The sequence below is a fragment of the Temnothorax curvispinosus genome, unplaced genomic scaffold (assembly GCF_003070985.1).
Source record: "Temnothorax curvispinosus isolate PA1 unplaced genomic scaffold, ASM307098v1 QBEX01005835.1, whole genome shotgun sequence".
Lineage (NCBI taxonomy): Eukaryota > Metazoa > Arthropoda > Insecta > Hymenoptera > Formicidae > Temnothorax > Temnothorax curvispinosus.
In genome coordinates, this window is record NW_020215615.1 from 62,620 (window position 1) to 86,304 (window position 23,685).

General features: G+C 35.1%; 3 protein-coding genes across 7 annotated transcripts in view; 1 reads left to right on the top strand and 2 right to left on the bottom strand.

Annotated features, from left to right (window-relative positions):
- The window catches only part of LOC112455109, a 14,388-nt gene extending 8,508 nt beyond the window's left edge, over nucleotides 1–5,880 (top strand). Inside the window, exons 11-12 of the mRNA XM_025016815.1 lie at nucleotides 1,095–4,099; nucleotides 5,181–5,880. Coding sequence (XP_024872583.1) covers nucleotides 1,095–3,880 — 2,786 coding nt within the window. The 3' untranslated portion in view covers nucleotides 3,881–4,099; nucleotides 5,181–5,880. The remainder of the gene's footprint in view (nucleotides 1–1,094; nucleotides 4,100–5,180) is intronic.
- A 4,446-nt stretch (nucleotides 5,881–10,326) lies between these two features.
- On the bottom strand, nucleotides 10,327–15,709 carry LOC112455120 (heparan-alpha-glucosaminide N-acetyltransferase). Of its 3 annotated transcripts, XM_025016851.1 has the most exons (12): nucleotides 15,323–15,709; nucleotides 15,103–15,231; nucleotides 14,586–14,713; nucleotides 14,096–14,211; nucleotides 13,585–13,747; nucleotides 12,831–13,035; nucleotides 12,497–12,667; nucleotides 12,179–12,312; nucleotides 11,918–12,087; nucleotides 11,273–11,447; nucleotides 11,088–11,200; nucleotides 10,327–10,696 (listed from the first exon to the last, which is right to left on the bottom strand). In XM_025016851.1, exons 2-12 carry the CDS (start codon nucleotides 15,220–15,222, stop codon nucleotides 10,515–10,517), a joined length of 1,677 nt encoding a protein of 558 aa, XP_024872619.1. In that variant the 5' UTR covers nucleotides 15,223–15,231; nucleotides 15,323–15,709; the 3' UTR covers nucleotides 10,327–10,514. The 3 variants fall into 3 exon arrangements, with proteins under 3 accessions (XP_024872619.1, XP_024872620.1, XP_024872618.1); XM_025016852.1 differs by having other exon boundaries at nucleotides 12,179–12,314; nucleotides 12,502–12,667; nucleotides 15,103–15,709; XM_025016850.1 differs by having other exon boundaries at nucleotides 15,103–15,709.
- Nucleotides 15,710–17,564: 1,855 nt separating this feature from the next.
- On the bottom strand, nucleotides 17,565–23,382 carry LOC112455129 (protein transport protein Sec24C). 3 transcript variants are annotated; one of them, XM_025016865.1, is made up of 15 exons: nucleotides 23,275–23,382; nucleotides 21,992–22,690; nucleotides 21,749–21,856; nucleotides 21,483–21,662; nucleotides 21,206–21,401; nucleotides 21,008–21,123; nucleotides 20,428–20,838; nucleotides 20,126–20,252; nucleotides 19,884–20,044; nucleotides 19,566–19,745; nucleotides 19,277–19,478; nucleotides 19,003–19,197; nucleotides 18,730–18,921; nucleotides 18,245–18,438; nucleotides 17,565–18,174 (listed from the first exon to the last, which is right to left on the bottom strand). In XM_025016865.1, exons 1-15 carry the CDS (start codon nucleotides 23,365–23,367, stop codon nucleotides 18,031–18,033), a joined length of 3,198 nt encoding a protein of 1,065 aa, XP_024872633.1. In that variant the 5' UTR covers nucleotides 23,368–23,382; the 3' UTR covers nucleotides 17,565–18,030. The 3 variants fall into 3 exon arrangements, with proteins under 3 accessions (XP_024872633.1, XP_024872634.1, XP_024872635.1); XM_025016866.1 differs by having other exon boundaries at nucleotides 18,031–18,174; nucleotides 23,202–23,349; XM_025016867.1 differs by lacking the exon at nucleotides 23,275–23,382 and adding an exon at nucleotides 22,964–23,162 and having other exon boundaries at nucleotides 18,031–18,174.
- Between the last annotated feature and the right edge of the window lie 303 nt (nucleotides 23,383–23,685).

The window sequence follows — 23,685 nt, forward strand, 5'->3', positions numbered from 1 at the left end:
AGAGAGAGAGAGAGAGAGAGAGAGAGAGAGAGAGAGAGAGAGAGAGAAATAGGATATAAAAATTTATATACAAAATTAATATTTATTTACAATATTTTATATTTTTTATTTTTATCTATTATTGTATTTTATGCAACGTATTTGTCAGTAAAGATCGGTTTTAGAAATTGCAATTACGATATAATTATTTGTACTATGGACTTATCGCACTTACAACCCCGGCCTAGATTCGCACCGGCAATCGAATTGTAACTACAGTTGTATGTTGACAAGTGAAACAAATAAGTTTGTTTAATCATATCATTAAAAGTTACAGATCTAATATGTGACGTTATTGTAATAAACAGATGTGATAAACCGATCTAGAGATGTGATGGTAAACTGATACAGTTTTATTCAACTGTTAATTGTAAAAAATGAAAGACACCTGTCGAAATAACTCAACAAAGATTATGAAATCATTAAGGGATTATTGGTGGCATTATTCTTTTGACAATGTCACTTTTTTATGAGGCTGTCGTTTGTTATTATAAAGACATATAAAAGAAAAAAACTTTTCTCTAATATAACAATTATTAGCTTCAATCTACTTTACATATACACTAATTTGTTGAAAATATTGAAATGAAACTTTATTTATTCTTCAAACATTTATCCTTTCTTAAGTACGATTACAATTAACTAAATATTGGCGAAATTTGTCGCGTTGATTCGCTACAACAATTAACCAAGTCATTGATATTTAATGTTTTCCTTTGAACACAGGATAATTAAATTTTCTCATTTTCTTAGCTAAATAATTTCGCTTTATTCCGTATTAATATACCAATTTTACCGAAGTAAAGTCGACTAGGCATATATATATATATAAAGGAAAAGGGGAAAGCAAAATATAATTAAAAGCGCGGATAAAATTAGACGTATTTTCGATCTAGGCAATTTTTTATTTAAGTCGTTCGTATCAATGCAATACGTAGTACGATTAAGAGAAGGGAATTCAGGCAGAAAAAAATGACGACACGCACGGCTCTGTCTTACGCTCTGTGTGTAAAAAATTTAACTTTCTTCTGAATGGATTGTGCTGTTTGTTGTAGCCACACAAGAAAATCGTCAAGCAGATTACACCTGTCGAACAGAGAATAACTTGCCGGGCAATCAGCAAGATGCATTCTTCTCTCCTCGACCCGTTCCCTTCTGGTCGCATTCCGAAGGTTGGTGGGGCTATTATCCTGTGACGTATAATGCTCCATCCAAAAAGCCCGCGAACGAAGCGAACGAACGCTCCTTTCCTTACCTACGATATCCAGACGAAAACGCGTGCGTTGGATATGAATTTTTTTATCCGGTTTATGACGAGAACTTTACCGACGTGACACGGATGAGAGCTGTAGACCGAGAAAATTCCTCAGACCAATACGGTTACGTTGCCGTGATTTGTCCTCAACCGGGTCACTATGCTCAATCGGACGTTGATACAAATAACTACAACTACAATCGCTGTAACACTATCCATTCGTCTCCCGCTCAGAACGATAGATATTTTGTGCAAAACGGCTCGGTCAATGAATCAGGAAACACCTTGCCCGACGAGATTAATCACTTGGATGCACAGTCGAATGAGGGGTACAATCCCAAAAATGTTTGCGAGAGCTACGACAGTGACAGAAATTGTCTTATGACGGCGATGAACATAGTTGACGAGGAAGACGGCTCATCGGACAAACCCAACGAAACTATAATCTCTAATAACATCGAAAAATCTAAGAAGACATTTGGCCTGCATATTAACGTGCCTAATTACACATATGTAGACACTAGCGATTCTAGTGATTCCAGCGATTGCAGCGATTCCAATGATTCGAGCGACTCCAGCGATTCTATCTCCGATAACGAGCACTTTTCGGATTCTTGCCGGAAATATTGTAACGATACTATGTCCAATAATACATTATCGAATAGTGATTCGGATTCATACGAGGGTTATTCTATGGATTTAAATACTTACGAGAAACTGAAGATAAATCCGCGTGCTATTTCTTCTGATAAGAATAGTACTGATCCCACTGCTCATTCGGAATGCTCGACTAATGTTGATAATGTTGATAATTCATGCGGACATTCGCAAAACGATTCCGAGAATAGTAACGACAAGATACTTCCTAAGAAGAATCATATCGATTATTCGAACGATCGAAATTCTTGCGTAACGTTGAAACAAGATCTCGCGACGCAGGGATGCAACGAGGAGGATCACATCGATAATCAAGGTAATCTCGACTCTTGTTCCAGTAAGACGAATTCTATAGGCAACAGCGTATCGAATACGGAACAGCGCGGTCAAGAGAACCCGGTAACTGACAACATCGTTCCTCATCAGTTGAGTATAATTTACGAGGACGTGGAACGATTGAGTTCTGAGAGTCTTTATAGCGAAAGTAAAAAGAAAATCGATGGACAAAATAAAACTTCTCTCGAGATGATCGATGATCCGCCTGACGACGCCGAAGCTACGATGGTCAGCGTGAGTTTACCCCTGAAATTCAAGTTTTCTGTGTCTGAAGACAATGAGGATATCACTACCGTGACAGTTGGCAATAGCGAAATAAAGGCAGAAAAATCCTGCGGCGGATATTCCGTGAAAAATGATAACAACGACGACGTTTGCGTCAACTACCATATTGGCAACGACACTAGCGTGGATTTTACTGTGAAGAGACACACGTCAGATGAAACGTGCGCAACTGCGAGCACAAGAGATAAGGCGAGTATTGATACCGCGGTACCACACGTGGACTTCACTTTCAAGAAAGATCCGACGAATGTTAGCGAAACTAACTGCAAAGAACAGAACACAGAGACGGGATTTCCAGTTACAAAAACCACGGGATCTCATGGAATAATCTTTAAGGAATCAGCGTCGAAGAATGCCGGTGACTGTATCACTGATTCCGAATCGGTAACAGCTACGCAAGATACATTAGTAAACGATGGAAATTGTATCCAAGCGGAATCCGCTTGTAACAATTTCGGAGACATCGATGTCAGCGGAACGACCGCCGAGTCGAAACTCGTCACGTCCGAACGTTCTTGGATGCGAAATTTCGAGACGCTCCAAGTTCCCGTCGTCGATACAAATCAAACAAGTCAGAAGAACTGTTGCGTAATTGCGGATAACAATGATGATCGATGTATCGACCCGGAACTCTATCAGACAGACACGAAATACTTGCTGAGTGTCCAAGACTCTCGTGAAGACACCGATGACGAGGATAGTGGAGTTACTTCCGATATAAGCCGGATGATATCTGAGATCGACACGGAGTGTCGCGAGATCGACACAGATTCGGAATGTGCCACTTCGAAAAAGCAAAAGAAGTATCAACGAACGCAAACGCACTCGCGACTCTTTCGGCTTCTGAACGACGACTCCAATTTGTCCGATTGTATAACCAGCACAGATCCTGGTTCCAGAAAGGAGTATCTCAGCTTGCCGCTTAAGACGAACGCGTTCAACTACGACGACAGTTATTGCTCCAACTATTCCAGCGGTTTAACGTCCCCCGAATATTCGCCTATTCACGAGCAGTCCTGTCGAAAGTTTCACGACGCGGCGACGAGCGGAAATGCCGCGAGCTTACCGGACGTTAAGCCTCACCATTCGGAACAGATCCCCTCGAAAGACAATTCGTATTTTCTGTCCTGGAAGAACGCGAAGTTGCCTAATCTACACGAGCACGATGCTATACCCTCTTTAGCTTTCAAGATCCTCAACAGTAAGACGCCCCTATGGACCTACAAGGTGAACGTACTGTGCCCGAGAATCAAGAGTACGAAAAGCGTGCCGCAAGCCTTGCTGGCACGGCAAATCGACAAGAACTAACGATTCCGTCGGTGATCACCTCCTATTCCCGACATCCTTGTGCGAACGCTAAACCAACTATTGCTGACGGCCTTAGGGTAGAATGGGGGCCATTTTGCCGCTGCGAACAACCGCTCTCCAACCGATCCACGGGACATATTTTTTTCTCGATTCTCTTCACAAGACAGGGCTGAGTGTGCCCAAGGCGCTCTACGGGCTACGTGATTTTTTTTTCTATCGGTACATATCGTTTCCATATATTCGTGTATCATTCTTGATTTCTTCTCCACATTTCCCACTTTCCATTTTTTCGTTTTTTTTTTGTCATTTACAGTTGAACCTCTATATTTGTAACATATCGCGATCGAACAATCGTCCTATTTTTAATACTTCTTTTTAAATCCATTTTTACATGCGCAGAATGAAAATAGTTATTGACAGATGGACACGCGTAATATCTTTCATTTTTCACTCGCGGATTTCACACTAGCTGCGTATGGTCACATGTTTACCTGAGAAATGTAAAGTTGTAGGCGGAGAGGGGACAGAAGGGGACGCAAAAAGTGTTAAGAATACGGAGATTTGACTGTTATTTTCTTTTTTTTTTCTGTACTTATCAATAATTCAATTATAGACGCATGTAAAATCTATTCCCTCTTTTCTTTCGTTCTCTTTCTCTCTCTCTCTCTCTCTCTCTCTCTCTCTCTCTCTCTCTCTCTCTTTCTCCTTTTTTTTTACATTTCGCAAAAAGCCTTAATTATTAGATACCAACGCTTGATTGCTTTATGCATGTTTGTGACTAATACTGATTAAGAAACACAAAATTAAAGTTCCAAAAAATTCGAGAAACGAATAAACAACGTCACGGAAGAAATTATTTGATAGTTTGATAAAGTTCACGTATATCAAGTACAATAACTATTTTGTGGTTGTCTAATATTCAATTTTATATAAATGTACAAAATAAAAAAATTATAAGAGAAAGGAGTATAGCGAAAGATTGATATAACCGAAACATATATGTGTATATATGTATGTATTGTGTATACACACAACATATACATATAAACATATTTATATGTATATATTATATGTATATACATATAAGCATATGTACACTCGCACACTCGTTCGTTCACTCACACACATTGCACAATTCCAAACACATACAACACACACAATACCTAAATTTTACTTAAACAAAGTATACATGATCTACAATATATGTATATACTTTTTAAATTTTGTTTTTTTTTTGTATGTAGACTGTAGACAATATAAAGATTGCTCCTTGAGAAATATAATTCGTTATTTTTTTCAGGTCCCGATACAACTGATTACTGAGGATTGGTGAAATTCTGCTTAGAGACAGAGTCGGATTATTTAGTGCGCTTTTTTTCTATTTTGTTTACAATAATCCATAGTACTTACGTCGCCGCTTGCCGATCCATCGACGAAAAATTAATCAAAGGTTGTCTTCAAAGTGGGCTGTAAATCGCTTATAAATTATTTGGATTTTAGTATCTAATGCTTGCGCGTTGAATGGGACTTGGCCCCATATAATTTTTCCAACAATATGAAAATATTGAATTTTGTTTTTAATCGTTATTATATAATGATATTGAGTATTTGTATTATGTGTAATATTCTGTAAGTAATTAATTTAAATTCGCTTTTAAAATTTCAATTAACTATAATAAGCATTAATTTTCAAGATTTTTAAATCTATTTCCTAAGAAAAAAGTACTTGAACAGTCTTATTAAGAGACTGGCTGCCTGTTGTCTACATGTTGCAATTATATATATATATATTATATTATGTGAGCACAAACACGTTTGTTTAAAGATGAATGGATCGCTATAGAAATTGTAATAACACTCTTTTTAAAAATATTAATCATAATTTAAAAGTATATGTGTAAACGTACATGTGTATACATATATGTATTGTTAATCTTGTTACCTGAATCTATCACTGTATTACTTATCCAAGATGTAAAATAAATTATTTATAAAATTGATAATGCTAATAAATAACTATCTAATTATTTATCGCAATATGACCGAACGTACACATTATATTATAATATAATGTATTATTAATAATATACATATTATATAACACGTTATTAATTAAATTTAACAGTTCTGCTTTATCGTAAACAAGTTTCTACATTACTATTTTAATGTGTGAAAAGTCGTATTTATCTTTACCATTAGACGGAAATAATGTATAAATATACAATCTAATATTCACAGATTTGTTACCATTATAAAAAATTGATCATCACTCACCGATCGATGCGCAACGGGCGGAGTTATTCGGCCACAGAGCTACGATGATTCTGTAACATAAGAAAGAAAAATTCAAATTAAAACAAGCGCTCAAAATAATGAACGTTTCAAAAAATAATTTTTACGCGCGTCTAATTCGACTTTTAATTAGATTTTCTATAATATAATTATATCTATTTTCCGAGAAAAATCTTTACGAGAATAAACTTTTATAAAATTTATAAATGGTTTCTCCTTCTCAAATTATTTTCAATTTATCGAGATAAAACGGCTCGAATAAACAAGAAATAACTAAATTAATTTTAAGAAAAATACTCACCCCAAGGTTGCTCCGCCGGTGCCCGATGTCTCTGCCAGACCTACTCCTCCTCCTCTCAGGATGGGGTTGTCAGGCCGTCTCCTGCTCCTTCCGTCGCACAGGACACTCACAGAATCACTGTCCGATATTCCGCGATCGAGAGCGAATAAGTAACTGTCATAACACGTACGATCGCGATACTTTATTTATTAGACGACACTCCCGAGATGAAACGACCGACGTATTGCGGCGCACTTCCATTATTTAAATCCGACAACTTACCGAGCTGCTTTCTCCGCTCGGAACGCAGCCAACTTCGTGCCGACGCCGACGCAACGCCGTGCCGCCCGTGCCGTGCCGCGCGGATACAACGCAAGTCGAGTCAACAGCCGAAAAGAGAGAGAGAGAGACACACGTTTGCGACACAATTCGAGCACGTAAAATTCCGCGAGATGCAAACGCAATTAAACGGTCGACACATCACACATATCACCGCGCCTCGTCATTTCAAATCACGCACGATTCGCGTGCTCCGTCACGTTAACTCCCACGATAATCCGACGATTCGCGTATATTCCGCGTTTCCGGAAACGCGAAAGCGGTGGCCAAATTCTCAAATCCATTCAAATGAATTCCTTCGAGAGGCAATCGCGTCCGGCGTTGAATAAATCGCGACGAAACGTTAGTCGAGCACTCGATCCGATCGTCCTCTCAGTCCCGTGGGCGATAATAGTCCATTCACAACACAAGATACTTAGATTCGGCGTATATTTAATTCTGTATTCACTTGACTCCGATTCCCGTAAATCGCACGAGACGCGTGCGCAACGACCAGCGGCTTCAGCCATGTTCGTGAATCGGCGCGAACGGCGAAAATCAGTGTGTCGAGCAAACGGGACAATCCGACGATTAATAGATAATGCTGCATCTTTCTGTAGTACTTGCGATGGCTGCGATATCGTCGTGATACTTGCCGCGGCACATCTCGCGATGTAATATAGCGCTACGCACGGAGCTCGCGGCTGTCAGCTGCCTGTCGGTTCGATCGTCGGCCGCGTCGGAACGTGAATGATCCTACCGCGACCTGCGCGCTACACGATCATCGCGGCGACCGTTTTTGTAAACATTAGGTGGCGCGGGGCGAGGGGCGCGGCGTACAATGCCGGCGCTCGCAAAAACACAAAATTAAGTCGAGCACCCGCGTGCCAATAACAGTCTCGCCGTCGACAATATTTAATTACTTACTTGACAATAACGTTTAATATACCTAGCGGTATATTAAACAGAATTAGCGTACGCCAATTATTCTGTTTCTCGTATTTCGATGAAGAGGCTATTATCGATTGCATATCTAAAAAGTACCGCGTTTTATCACGGATATTAGCACGTTGCGCGAAACGATAATTCCTCTCTCAATAGTATTTCGATCTGAGAAAGGAACGATTCACAAATGAAAAATAGTAACGTGAGCTCGCGAACTTTCGCGTGATTGGCTCTTTAATTGCTCTGCTCTAATTTCTTTATTCCGAATTATGGAATTCGTCGTTGCGCAGCACACGCCTCGAGCCGTTTACAAGAGTCGAGTGAGGTAAATAATGTAAATATAGTATTAATGTATGCACATTCAATATTCCGTTTCTTGTATTCCGGTGAATGGACTATTGTCACACACTGGAGTGAGAAGACGATCGGGAGTGCTAGATTAACGTTTCGTCGCGATTTATTTAACGGAGAACGATTAATTACTTCTCTCGAAGGATTCATTTGAATGAATTTGAGATACAGTTCAAGCACGTAAAATTCCGAGGGTGCGATTAAACGGTCGACACATCATCGCGTTTCGTTATTTTAAATCACACGATAATCTCGACGATTCGCATTATATTACGCGTACGCCGCGTTCTTGAAACATGAAAGCGGTGACCAAATAATATATTCTCAAATCCATTCAAATGAGTCCTTCGAGAAGTAATCGTCCCCCGTTAAATAAGTCGCGACGAAACGTTAATATATTGTCAAGTATAAATAATTAAATATTGCCGGCGGCGCGGGCGAGATCGTTGGCACGCGCGCGGGTGCTCGACTTTTTTTTTGTTTTCGCGAACGCCGGCATTACACGTCGCGGCCCGTATACCTCGCGATGTTTACGAAAACGGTTCAACGGTTACCGCGGCGGGCGGGGATGGGAGCGATCGCGGTGCGGCGCCGCGATCATGGTATAAAGGCCGCGATGTCAATCACGTCATCACATCCCGACTGATCCCGACGCACGCCGCGGCCGACGCTTGAACTGACAGGCAGCCATAGGCAGCCGGACTCCGGCTCCATCCGGCTCCGTGCGTAGCGCCATATACTTACGTCGCGAGATGTGCCGCGGCATGTATCACGGATGATATTGCAGCCATCGAAGGTACTACAGAAAGATGCAACATTATCTATTAACCGTAGGATTATCCCGTTTGCGCGGCCGGCTGATTAATTTTCGTCGTTCGTGCCGATTCACGAACATGGCTGAAGCCGCTGGTCGTTGGCGTCGTTGCGCGGCACACGTCTCGCGCGGTTTACGGCAATCGGAGTCAAGTAAATACAGAATTAAATGTGCGCCGAATATAAGTTTCTTGTGTTGTGAATGGACTATTATCGCTTACGGGAGTGAGAGGACTGAGAACGATCGGATCGAGTGCTCGACTAACATTTCGTCGCGATTTATTTATTCACGCCGGACTCGATTGCCTCTCGAAGGAATTTATTTGAATGAATTTGAGAATTTGGCCACCCCTTTCGCGTTTTGGGAACGCGGAATAATACGCGAATCCGGCGAATCGTCGAACCATCGTGGGAGTTAATGTGACGGAGTACGCGAATAATCGTGCGTGATTTGAAATGACGAGGCGCGGTGATATGTGTGATGTGTCGACCGTTTAATTGCGTTTGCATCTCGCGGAATTTTACGTGCTCGAATTGTGTCGCAAGCGTGTGTCTCTCTCTCTCTTTTCGGCTGTTGACAGTGTTGACTCGACTTGCGTTGTATCCGCGCAGCGCGGTGCGGCGTCGCGCGTCGGTATGAAGTTGGCTGCGTTCAGCGTAGAAAAGCGGCTTGGTAAGTTGTCGGATTTAAATAATAAAAGTGCGCCGCAGTACGTCGATCATTTCATCCCGGGAGTGTCGTCTAATAAATTAAGTATCGCGATCGTACGTGTTATGACAGTTACTTATTCGCTCTCGCGATCCGCGGAATATATCGGGCAGTGATTCTGTGAGTGTCCTGTGCAACGGAAGGAGGAGGAGACGGCCTGACAACCCCGTCCTGAGAGGAGGAGGAAGCCTGGCAGAGGCATCGGGCACCGGCGGAGCAACCTTGGGGTGAGTATTTTTCTTAAAATTAATTTAGTTATTTCTTATTTATTCGAGCCGTTTTATCTCGATAAATTGAAAATAATTTTTGAGAAGGAGAAATCATTCTAAAATTTTATAAAAGTTTATTCTCGTAAAAATTTTCCCCGGAAAATAGATAATTTTATTAGTAAATCTAATTAAAAGACGAATTAAACGCGCGTAAAAATTATTTTTTGAAACGTCATCATTTTGAACGCCTGCTTTAATTTGAATCTTTCTTTCTTGTGTTACAGAATCATCGTAGCTCCGTGGCCGAATAACTCCGCCCGTTGCGCATCGGTCGGTGAGTGACGATCAATTTTATATAATGGTAACAAATCTGTGAATATTAGATTGTATACTTATGCAAAGATAAATACGACTTATCACAGATTAAAATAAAAACACAAAAAAGAGGATCGTTGATTGGAATCGGCGGGGGTGGTGGAGAGCCTCTACAGAATAGCCTATTTTTACCGAATAACATTTTATTTGTCAGTATAACAGAAAATGTGATAGATCATGCAAAACGTCGGAAGTGGCGTGAAAAATGTGATCGTCGAATTTCGACAATTAATATATGCGCATATATATAATCGTGATCTCAAACATAACAGCATATCGTTTATATGTTAACTAAATTGAAAATACGATGTAGTATAATAATACGCTATGAATAGATATAATTCAAAGTGTGATGTATGTTCGTTTACGATGCATAATATACGCTATAATCGCCCAGAGAGTTACCACCCAAATTGATTCAATTAAATATAAAGCACGACTGTCCATGGCGCCGATCCTCCAATGGAACGGGAAAATTTGATAACACATGCTGTGACCCACGTATAATACCAGTGCATTCATGCCTGAATTCATATTTGGGCAATGTTAAAAGATTAATACAAAATATGCAAATGCAGCTCAAATTATTTACTATATAAAAAAGTGCTAAAAATTTAAACACGTTCGCATTTTTCTTTATATTGCACTCTATATTTACTTTATATTTAAACATTATATTTAATTTGCCACTAATATAAGATTTAAAGTTTAATTTTATAACTTTGTAACTAAATATATATATAAAATTGTGATTTTTATTTTGATTAACATAGAGAGAATTTTTGTATAATTTTTATCTAATGTGTCTTTAAATCTTTATTTCATAGTCTCATGTCCTTTTGGACATTATTTCTAACTATCAATATTTAGTGACAAATTTTTAGAGCAGATTAAATAAAATGTGTTTTCACTCACCGGGAATTCTGAAAGGACCACCTCGCCAAACTTTGATAACGTCAATTAGCAAGTAACAGCCAGAAAGGAAAGCCAGAGCAAAAGAAGTTGAAACAAATACGAATGACAAAGACCTGCGTAATTATATCGATTTATAGAGGAATCTTATCATTATAATGATCATTTTTATAATATAATTACTTTACCACAAATTTTTATTAACGGGTATAATGTTGGTGAAATGAAAGGCGCAACCCAGACAACCATAAAACATTGCCCACAAAAGCCATCTGATAACACGTTCTTTCCAGTCTTTATATATCATCAGAATTACACCAGCATGTACACCTAGATATACTTGAAATATCGCTGTGAGACATCCTAGAGAAATATATAGTATTTATATTATGTAATTATAATTTAAAATAACAGTTGAAATTAATGTTTCTTTCTTTATAAAGGTACATAAGTTCAGTTATCACACTTTTTTTACACAGGTTTAGATAACGTTATAAAATTATAAAAATGTATCATTGAATACACTTTATAAATATATAAAGTGTCTTAAACTTATCGGGTGCTTTTCATACATGACAGAGTCCTTGATTAATTTAAAGTCGTTTTTTTTACTGAAAATATTGAGATATTGATAACAAAAGTCTATCAATTAAAACATATAAAAAAGTTGCAACAAATTATAATTTTCTTTAATTGGTTTCGTATTTGCTATCATTAAAAGAATATCCAGTGGCTTTAGGGGACATTCTATATATATTTTAAACGCATAAAATATAAAGTTGAATATTCCAATATGTATATGTATTTAACTGTAATAAAGCAACAAATATTACCTAAAATTCCTTCGGGATCGAAAGGACCGGATCCGTAAACGAATTTGATAGTTGGATTTTGGTAAATATGATTCAAAGTCAGTATAGTTTTATCAATATATCCAGCCGCACCTCCGGTACAGTTAAAATATTTACCATCTTCGTGTCTTCCGCCTGGTCCAAGATACCCCCTGTAACACACGTAAATTTATTTTTATTTATTAACAACAAATCGTATAGCATTAAGAAAATATAATTCAAAATTAAGAGCAATGTACATACGTGGGGCATTCGGGAACTGGAAGACCAAACGTTAGAGCGCAATGTACAAATATTAGACACAACATTACGAAAAAATGTGGCAAAAGGCTTAATATATCTTGCATTTCACGTATTATCCAAGTCGATGATGAGTTCTATAAAAGTACACGGAGAATTTATGTCACTAACTGTAATTCATGTATTATTAAATTACACTTGCAAAACTTTATCATAATAAAAATACCTTCAAAGATTTGAAACATATGACTACATGAATGCAGAATGTAACATATATCTATATTAAAAGATTTCTAAAAATATTGTTTAATATTTCCATACCTGATGAAGAGTTTTTGACTGTTGGGGTGGAAAACAGAGATACACTAGGCCAACGACCAGATATGTAACTCCGAATCGTTGAAGAACTCCAAATATACGTATGTTTTCCAATTGCGCGTTTGTTCCTAATGTATTCAGCGCAACACCTATCAGAAATAGAAGAAAACTTCTCTGCGAAAGAAAGCAGATATATTAAGATATAATATACCAATATTAATACTTTGCCGATACATTTTTTTACATTTTTATTAATATCTTTCTTTTAGGCAGATCAATAATATGCTCTAGCGTATGTATAGATCGTTTTTTATTTTTTCTTTAACCAATTACTTACCTTTAAAATGGAATAACTGATTTGAAGCTTGGAAACTCCACGTTTTAACTGTACCGACAAGGCTATGGGAACGCAAACACCCATGATCCATATAAAACAAGGAAATACTAGATCTCCCAGTAACATGCCATTCCAAGTTGTGTGTCCCAATATAGTATAACTACCGGAGCCATCATTAACGAAAATCATGAAAAGAGTACTGACCCTGCATCATATAAGCAATTGTGTATAATATTGTAAGAAGTTCATGGAAATATTGGTTTCTGAATAGAGTTTTGTATTTGCTTAATCTCTTCGTACACGGAGAAAATTTTATGGTAAATATTACTATGGTGTCGCATTAGCTGCGGACCATCGAGGAATTTTAAGTTAAATTACTATGTTTATGGTAAAAATTACGTTATTTTATCGTTTTTAAAACAATAATTATAGTATTTTAACTTAAAATTCCTTGGTGGTCCGCAGCTAGTGCGACACCATAGTAATATTTACTATAAAATTTTCTCCGTGTAGTAAAAAAGTTGAGTAAAAAAGTTCGACGGTCTTTTACCATAAAAAAGTCAACCACTTTATGTTCAAAAAATCACTAAATAAACATTAATTAATTGTGTATTTAAAAGAATTTATTTACACAAAAAATCTAATATATTTATGATAAATAAATATTTTTCAATCAAATAGTTTCCACATCGTTTTCGATGATCTTACATCGCTATAACATTTTTTAACTCATCTAATAATATATGCATAATACCCTCTGAATGCGTCGATAGCTTTTATGCGACGTTTTGTCGGTTTATTATTTGATTCATTCCTGACGTTTTTTACGCATCGTCTTTTAAAGATGTACCATAAAGATCTTCCAGCAGATATACCACATAAGATAAATACAATTATTCCCAAAATAATGAAGAGTTCTGCAAACAATATTTGCTTTAACTTAAAAAAATGTTTTGCAATGTATAAAATTATGTACATTAAATTTTTTGTTTATCAAAATATGTAAATCGATTTTTTAATTGATCATTATAATCTTATGTACGATAATTCTCTTTTCGATATTATTGATATCGTGATATCAATCTTGTCATTTATCGAGTTCAATGGATAAATAAAATGATAAAGCCACTAGTATACGATACGCTTATCAATTGATATGTTATACGCTCAAATTGCATAATTCTAAGGTAACGTGATATTTCTGTAGTCATTTATATCACAATTAAAATATTTATACAAAAACGTGAGAATATTTAGAAATATACCTGTGTACGGATATGTTGGATTCTTCACAGTTCTAAAGTTACAAGTATTATTTTGTACCGCCAATTCGTATAAACCATATTGCCCAAGATTTGGAGACAGTTCGCAAACAATATTGCTAAAAGATAAGATTTGAGAAACGTTAAAATAAGATAGAACAATGCGTTGGCAGAATAAATGGATTTGTAAAATAATTTATAATTAAACACACTTCAACTTGATAATTGGACATGATACGTATCATTACATTTTTTTCTTTAACGTAATCATCTTTTTTGCATACATACAACATGCATACAACATCATATTCTAACACCAACTTTTTTTTAATGAAAAAAGACACTAAATTTTTATCCGGAGTAATACGTTAAAATGGTACACGTGTGTTTATATGCAGGTATGCATGCATGCATATTGTATATGTATCTTTTATTAATATAATTTATAAAAAAAGCAATATATAAGAATTAATGTTAAATAATAAGTTTATACCTTTTAATTTTGGCAGATACATATTCGTCGCTTCCGCTATTATTTAATACTCTCCATTTTATCGTTTTAATCGTACTGAATTTCAAGCTGGCATTGCTCGAAATCTGCGCTATTCGTTTATATGGACACTATAATAAAGACAGAAAGTTAGAAATATATTGGTCATTATGTTAAAACGTCGTAAACTATCCAAAAAGGTTTTGTATTAAATGTGAAATTTATCTATTGATTAGTCTATTGTGCTTTTATCTTTAAAAATCGATTTCATCGCATTCTCGCAATTTATAATAATATTCTGTTTAAAAAGTCCATATTTTGCTGAAGACTACTTGTCATCGTGGGGTATCGTGGTTTATTAATAAGGACCGTTTAAACCTTCCTTTTTGTTTTACCGCACAATTTTATTACCGTTATAAATTACTACAAAAAATTTAGCGTCAATCACAAAATAATATAATTATTTATTATATTATATAAATTGAATTTTAAAAATTATGCATATCATGATTATACTTACTGATAAGCAATCTGTAGAGAGCGAATAGAGCCACTTATCAAAGTTTCCATTGTCAGATATTACACTTACGCAGGCTTCGTCAAACGTTAAACTTTCGTAAGAGCAATTAAATTCGTTCATTGCTAATATCTTTATAAAATAAAATTGTATTTAGATTCCAATAACATATAGGTATGTATTCTTAGTTGACAGTTATAGAACACACGTTTAGGCAACTAACATATGTAAAATTCGTGTATCGAAGTGCCTCGTGGCATCGGTGTCTATTTCCTCACAACATGCATCTCAGATTTCAGATAAATACCACTTTTGAAAAATCTTTCGAGATCGGTATTATTCCGTACATTTGTGTAGTAGTCGATAAAGCTTAGGTTTACACGATGATAGCGACGTCTGACTGAAGCAACAAAACGACTTTTCTTAATATCACAAAATATCGGAATGCGATTACATCAAGTGTTAAACACGAATGGCCGAAGAGTGAAAGTGAAGACCTATATTGATCACTCACACCGTTGCATGTGAGCGTAACCTTTTGGCAAAAGTGAGACGATATATCGAGGACAAATCAATTATATAAATTAATTAAAAAACACGTTCTCTTAATTTGTTCATTTATTTCAAAGACAGCTTGTACATACAATATATTGCATGTTCTTTTTTACCAAAATTTTTTAATATTAAAAGACTTATTAAAATTATGTTAGTTCGGATATTTATGCAAATTGTCATGAAGAATTAAATCTATTCTTGCTTTTGCATGTGTGAGTGTGCGCGCGCGTACAAAATATAATCGTTTTTACAGAATTTAATTTTTAAGCTCAAAATTTAATCACTTGAGCTGTGTTCCAAAATTCACTGCCAGCGCTGGAAATCTATAGTACACGTAACATATACTATCGATTTTCAGCGCTGGCAATTTTGGAATACAACCTTGGTATATAAAAATCTTGCGTTCTAACGATACCGTTATGCTATAATATATATCCCGTGCATTTTTCTGTCTATAATACATAAGTAAAACCAAAAACTTCATTGAGATACAAATATACAATTATTTTACTTTTACATATCGAGAATCTCTCTCTTTAGGTAATATTATTTCGAAAATTCATAAATTCAATCACTACAAATTATTTTCAATTGTTTTATCTAGTTCGTTATAATGATTACAATTTATTTCACCCATATTTTTTATTCATTTAGTATAGTTAGAAACAAAGATTCAACTTTTCGCAAATACAGTTTAATCTTAAATAATATTAATATATAATTTTCTATAAATTGTGGTATTATTAACAAAACTAACACAAATATTAATTGACATGTGAATTTATATGATTTAATATACTTTATTAACATAATACGGTGATAACATTAATGGTCTAAAATATAAAGTAATACAATTTTATAGATATTCTTGTGTTTTTTTTTCTATACTGAAAAATGTAAACGTGGCTATTCTTTCGTACGTATCGGTATCTGTCGGAATGATTAATTGTGTTTCTTCACATCTGTCTGTCTGTGTCCGTCTAAAGTGAAACAAGCTTAAAACAAAGATTGACAAGAAGTACAAATGTATTCGTTCCAGTTTTATATAAATCAAGTTCTCTTTATTCTAAATTGATAAATGGAGACTTAATTGCCGAGCAATCTTTTATATCAAAAGTTTAAATGATGATGATAGTCGATCTGCAGCTTAACGGCTACTTAAACGGCTACTCAGGTGTACATATAAAGACATAACTTTATAAACAAACATTAACTTTTGTGATCATAATTTATTAAAATAGTTCATTCTATAACGTTCTATTACTTGGTAATTCAATTTTTCTTTTCAAGAAAAAAAGCGATTATATATTTATTGGAGAATACATTTGTACTTTTTTGAGTCTCCCTTATCCAAATCCAAGAACACACATTATACATATACACGCACGCGCGCGCGCGCGCGCGTGTACACATACATATATATACATATACAGGATGATCTGTTTGTTTAACTTATGCATCTTGCACATCTTTGCTGTTTTGAATAATAGAAAAAAATGATAAAAAAATTAAAGTTACCAAGTTTTACAATTTCGAGAGATATAGAGTAACGTAGTGACAATACTTTCAATGTGCACGAAGACTTGGAGATTTCAATGACTTGATTTTTTAAAACCATATAATTTCTCTTTTGTAATATAATTCTTCTGATTACTCGGCATGTGACAGTAGTAAGATTATAAATATCCATCAAGATTATCCTACTTTAATATTTTTATGCACAGTATAATAAAATAAATCAATTAATAAAATTAATATATAATTATAGATATATAATATATAATATATAATTATATTTAAAAAAATAATATATATGCGTATATTGCAAATTACATTAATTTTTTAACAAATTATTTTCTTTACATCAATTAATTCATCTCATTATATTCTGAATATAAAAATATTTATTTAGAAATATTTTATATTTCGTGTCAAAATATACCAGAATAAAGTATAAAATAAAGTATTGATTTTTTGTGATATCCTTACTTTAATACTTTTATATGCAGAATAACTAAGTAAACCATGTTTATATAAGAAAAATTATTTTGATTTTATTTTAAAAAATCAAGTTGCTTTTGAAATCTTCTTTATGCCTCTATGAAAAATGAAAGTATTACCACTACATATGTTCCTCGAAACTATAAACCTCAACTTTAATTTTTTTTCTATTATTCAAAATAAGATATTTAAAATGCACAAATGGGCCATCTTATGTGTGTGTCTGTGTAATGTTTAATGCATGTTTGGATGCATAAAAATACAATGATCGAGGACAATGCCTTGCTTGAATTTCTTTAGGCAACGAGATAACAAATCATCGATGCAAAAGAGCCAGAATTCGAATAGAAGTTAGCTGAGTACTTAAAAAATTATTTATTGACTAAGAAGTGTTCTTATTTCTTTGTGCATGTGGCATAGGAAATCGACGTAGCTAGGACTTCCATCATTTCCTCTATCTTCAACCAAGAAATGACGTAACACCATTTCTAATTTTTCACGTTGTCTTACTATCGTTAACTGCAACAGAAAAACAAAATTATATTACGCTCTAGTGTAATTTACTCATGCATTATATAAAGCGACTTACTTTCACACAGCGATGTCTTTCGGCACGTATCCGATTAATAATATTTCTGATTCTATTATTTAAAGGAGTATCTAAGATCGGTAGTGTTGCACGATCTGTATCGACTTGGACCACCGAAGGTACTCCAAAGACACTCTGTACCCATTGGGAAGAAAGTGCCATGCCCAACCATAAGAACATATGGATGGTGTTTTCTACCAAATAAAATATAAAATATATAAAAAATACTGATATCGTTTTTCAAAAAATAAATAACATATAACAATTACAAGTTATGTATATAAACACAAACCAAGAAAAAAGAATGTAAACTATGCAGCTTTTTCGATACTCAATATAATTTTGGCATAAAAAATACTCTAATGCCATGATTTTAAAAAATTTGAGATTAAAGTTGTAAAAAATTCGTTATTTATAATTTTATATTATTTAAAATGTGAGTATTTTTGATTATGTATGTTAATAATATGTAATTTTCATATTACCAAGTAAATAAGCGCCATCGTCTGTAAATTTATCAATAGAGCAACGCAACATTAGAGGCAGTTCCGAATCTTGAGGATCAACATCGTGTAAAGGAAATAATCTGGGATAAACATATGCAACGGATATGGAAATAGGCATTGTTGCGACCGCTTGCATTACATAAGATCTATCATCAATGGTCATATCAGCTCCTAGAATAAAAAGAAAAGTATATATATTCAATGTGAAATAATACAAATCATTAGTTGAATGTACATTCATATAAAGCATACCTCCTGTTAATGCATCGCTTTTCAACAAACAGTTTATGTAAAGTGGAAGTAACTTCATGCATTCTGGTAGTATTAATTGTCCAGCACTGGATGGTGTTGCACAATGTTTTCGATATATAGCCAGCATATTTGCACATCGTGCAATCAAATTATCCTTTACCGTTTTTGGAGTAGACTCCAGTAATTTAAAAATATCTAAGTAAGAACGAGCACATATTATTATTTACACAAATATATTTTTATAATTTTTAGAATTTTATATGGCATATCTTACTTTGCTTAGAGAAATAATTTATAATAGCATCCAAATCGCACGCGCGATATAATTCGACCATTTGCGATGAGGTTTTCAGGCTCAGGTTTATGATTCGCAATCTTCTAATACCACTGCAGGAAGTATATAGCAGAGCCGCTTGAATGTACACACCTTCATCCTCTGTTAGTTTGTCGTCATGTTTAATTTCTATTCCAACAGCCTTGTAAGTTAAAAAAAGTTAAATTAAGTAAAATAAAATTAAAGTACATAATTATAGCAATTAACTAAATAACATAACTTAGTATACCTTATCGCAGTCTATGCTGGCTAATTCCATATCAGTTGTATTGGACATAAAGTAATGACCATAGAAGTCGGTCGCTCTAACACCTGTAGATGTACGTACTCGCATAACAGCGTCAAAAGCGATTGGCCTACTAATATTATTAATAACATCTGAAATTAATCTTTCACCATCGATATCGGCCTGCAATAGAAATCGCAATTCTTGAATATTTTTGCTTTGTGAAGATAGAGTATATTAAAAGTACTTTTCATAAAATATTATTCTAATAAGCATCTAATTAGTATTTATATACATTTCTATTACAATAGTATAGCTCACCTGGAAATAAGTGTATTTATAAATCTCTCCTCCAGTAAGACGACAAATTTGACCAATTGTTGCTATATCTACATATGAATTATTAAAGATAAACAAATCTACACTGCAACCTGCACCGACACATTCTTGACCCAAATTATTATAGACATTATTCTGCGGAACTAAAAAAAAAAAACAAAATTATTTTACATAACTTAGTAACTAACTTAACGTGAATACTCTAAATACCATAAAATACATACCTAATACCGTTTTTTCTTTATCAGTTCCAAGTACTTTACGGTCATCACGGTTTTTCAATTTCCCAGGTGCTTCGGCAATTGGTAAAGATGAATGGAATATCAATAATTTGCCAGAACGTTGGGACGCCTGGAATCACAAGTAAAATTATGTGTATTTTTATTGAATCCCACAGAATGGATTTACTCACTGTAATTAAACTTGTGTTTATTAGTTAACAAGAAAAAAAATTATATATATATATATATATATATATATATATATATATATATATATATATATAATTCGCGCTTTATTCGAGTACCTTTAATGCTTCTAATCCAGCTTGTATGGCAGGAGCAAGAATTGTTTCTGTTTCTCGAGTATCCGCAAACATTTGAGGAATTTGTATCATAAGACTATCGATAACTGCCTCACTCTCTTCGACGTCGCACAGAAATCCGTCCAAAAGCGGCATAAATACATCTTGAATATCTCCAACAACCATCATTTGTGGTTGAGCAAGACAAGAATTGATGTTATAAAAATGCACGGTATTATTATATGTTATAAAGCCAACTTTCATTTTACTTTTGGTTTGCCCTGCGTCAATAGGTAGATTCTTTATTATGGATTTTATATTTGTACACAATAAGTTCACTAATCCAGATTTAACTGTATTGTACGATACGTCGATTATGAACACAATGGCTGGTGATTTTGGAAAAACATTGTCCTGTAAAAAGAATAAACAAATGGGAATTAGCGTATAAATTTATAATTTTAACGCTTATAAGGCTTAGATAAATAATTTCGACTTTTATCTTCAGCTCTTTCTAAAATATCGATGAATATAATTATTTCATATTGCCGTAAAATTTGAGGATAATTTTATTGGATATTACCCTGCAATAATCTTTTGTGGCCATATATTCGAATGTACCCAACGTTAATTCAGGTCTCTCGTAACGATCTAAACGTTGCCCTAACTGGTCTAAGTGTTGGAAATATTCATTTGGAACTAAACGCCGAAAACATAGAAATATGTATATTTGATGCAAACAAACTTGCGAGTACTTAAAAAAATAATTTTTCATCGTTACCTTCTGTCGTCGCTTTACAGAACATGCATTGAAATCTTCGACCGGAGTCAATAAATTGCATAAACGGACACATGTAACCTTTACAACGTACGCAACGTACTGGCCCAATTTCGCCCATATCTACAATTGGTGGTTCACATTCTCCTTGCACGATACGAGCCATTGGACTTATCACAAGTCCAAAGGGAACATTGGTCTACGTAAGAAACAAATGTATCAAAACATGTGAAAGAAAACAGCTAAATAACAAATTGATTCTTTGTCTATTCCAATATACCTGTTTTATAATATCAGTAGTAGTGGGAACGGTATACATAGTGGACCTGATATATCTGGGAGAGGCATTTCCTTGATCCTGAGTTATAAAATTTGTCGTCACCAAAGGTGGTACCAGTCCTTTCTGACTCGTTATGAATACTCCACCTCTCATATTTTGATCGTCTTGCATCACTTGAATCTGTGTATTAAAGACGTAGCTTAGCTTGACTCGAGATAATAAACAATATTGGTACATAAATTTGATTGAAAAAATTAAACTCATACCGGACTCGGCATCTGTTCTGGGTCAAGTCGTCTAGCTTGTTGAGGTTGATATCCTGTAGCATTAGGTGCATTAGTCTGATACATGTTCCTTTGATTATTATACATATCCTGCGAAAAGAAAACAACGGTCACTCCTTTCTATATAATAAAAAAAAAAAAAAAAAAATAAAATAAAAAATAAAAAATAAAAAAAAATTCTTAATTACTCACAAAATCGAAACTTTCGTTAATATATAATTGTACCATTTGGTTATGATATCCAGGCTGTTGGTACGTTGGTTGTTGATAGTTTGAAGGGATACCAGGCGATGTACGGTTTACTCCTAAAGGACTGGATAAAGCTTGCCCTGGTAATGGAGGCATATTAGAGCCATATTGTCTTTGAGCAGGTTGCTGCCCTAAACCTGGCCCTGGCCCTGGCCCTGGCCCTACAGGACTCGTTATAGTTTGGCCCGGCATTGGTGGTAAATATTGCTTTTGCCGAGCTTGAGAATAACCGGTCGCTGGAGGACTCGCTATAGTCTGTCCCGTTGTTGAAAGAGGAGGAGCAAATTGTGACAAATCTTGATCTGTTGGCCTTCCTTGCACTTGCGCCGGTAATGGTGGTACAGGATTATACGGCGGCATTCCAGATTGGAGTAGGTTAGCGTTTGGGAGATTAGTCCCCTGAGTTTGATAACCTACAGGAGCTTGCCCATGTCGGTGAAAACCTGTAGGTAAACGCGAAGGTATTTGAGAGCCAGGAACGCCTGTCGTCGGAGGTCCCATTACTTGAGGGTGTTCCACAGGCGGCGGGGCCGACATTAAGTTAGAATGCATTTGTGAATTCGACAGATTCTGTTCTCCCACAATCGGCGGCTTTATAAAGTTTTGTTGATTGTTTATTGGAGGCACAGGCGCAGCATATGGATGCTGCCTTCCTATATCTGGAATATGCTGCATCTGTTACAAGAAGATTCATTACGAATACAAACTGTAAATATATTGAAAGCGTACTAAAACTATCATAAAAATATCCAATTTAAATAAAAATAGCATAAAGAGAATTAACAAAAATATATATATTAAAGTTCTAACATTGTATAGTTTTGTTACTATAATCTAGAATTAATAATATACGTGATATACACATATAATATACGCGATACAAACAAGATTAAATAAATAACAAAAAAAATAAGGCTTTAAAATCTCAAGAAGTGAAAGGTAACCTACATGGAAAAAATGTCATGCTTTACAATGTAAGTATAAAGCGTGAATATGTTCCATGTGTACGCGTAAACCTTCCACGTAAACCTTCGTTGAAATAAAACGTAAAATACAGTGAGAAATTAAATATTAGCGACTAGAAACAGTGAATGCGTATGCAACGTTTCAAACCCCGAAAATTTATTACACGTGACGACACTGCTGGGACTTTACACGCAACATCCTAAACACACAGTACACTTACGTTATATCGTAAAATGTGTCTGAATCATAACAAATCTGAAACTATCGCGAGAAAATGTTTACGCGAAACGTACGAGAAATATACGTCGATGTGACTCGATGTAACTGACCACTCCGACACTCCGACTGGACTGAGTGCCGATGCCACGTAAGGCGGCATCGCGCATGCGTCTGACACATGCTGACAAGACACGTCATGCTGCAATTTGGACTGTCACGTCTGGAAAATTTGATACGGGAAAAATTAAACACACGGTATATTCGACACGCGAGCTGTAGCATAAATTCTTTTCAGATTTAATAAATTATTTAAACGCACGTGACGTATTTGTTCAAATTCTGACAATTATTAATAAAGGCAAATTTGGACTGTTTCTGATGTCTAATGTAGAGACAACGCGGGCGACATTTAAATCCCTCGTAAGATATTAATATTTATTCTCAAATCTATATAGCTTTAAAAATGGATTGTATGTGATTTTCTT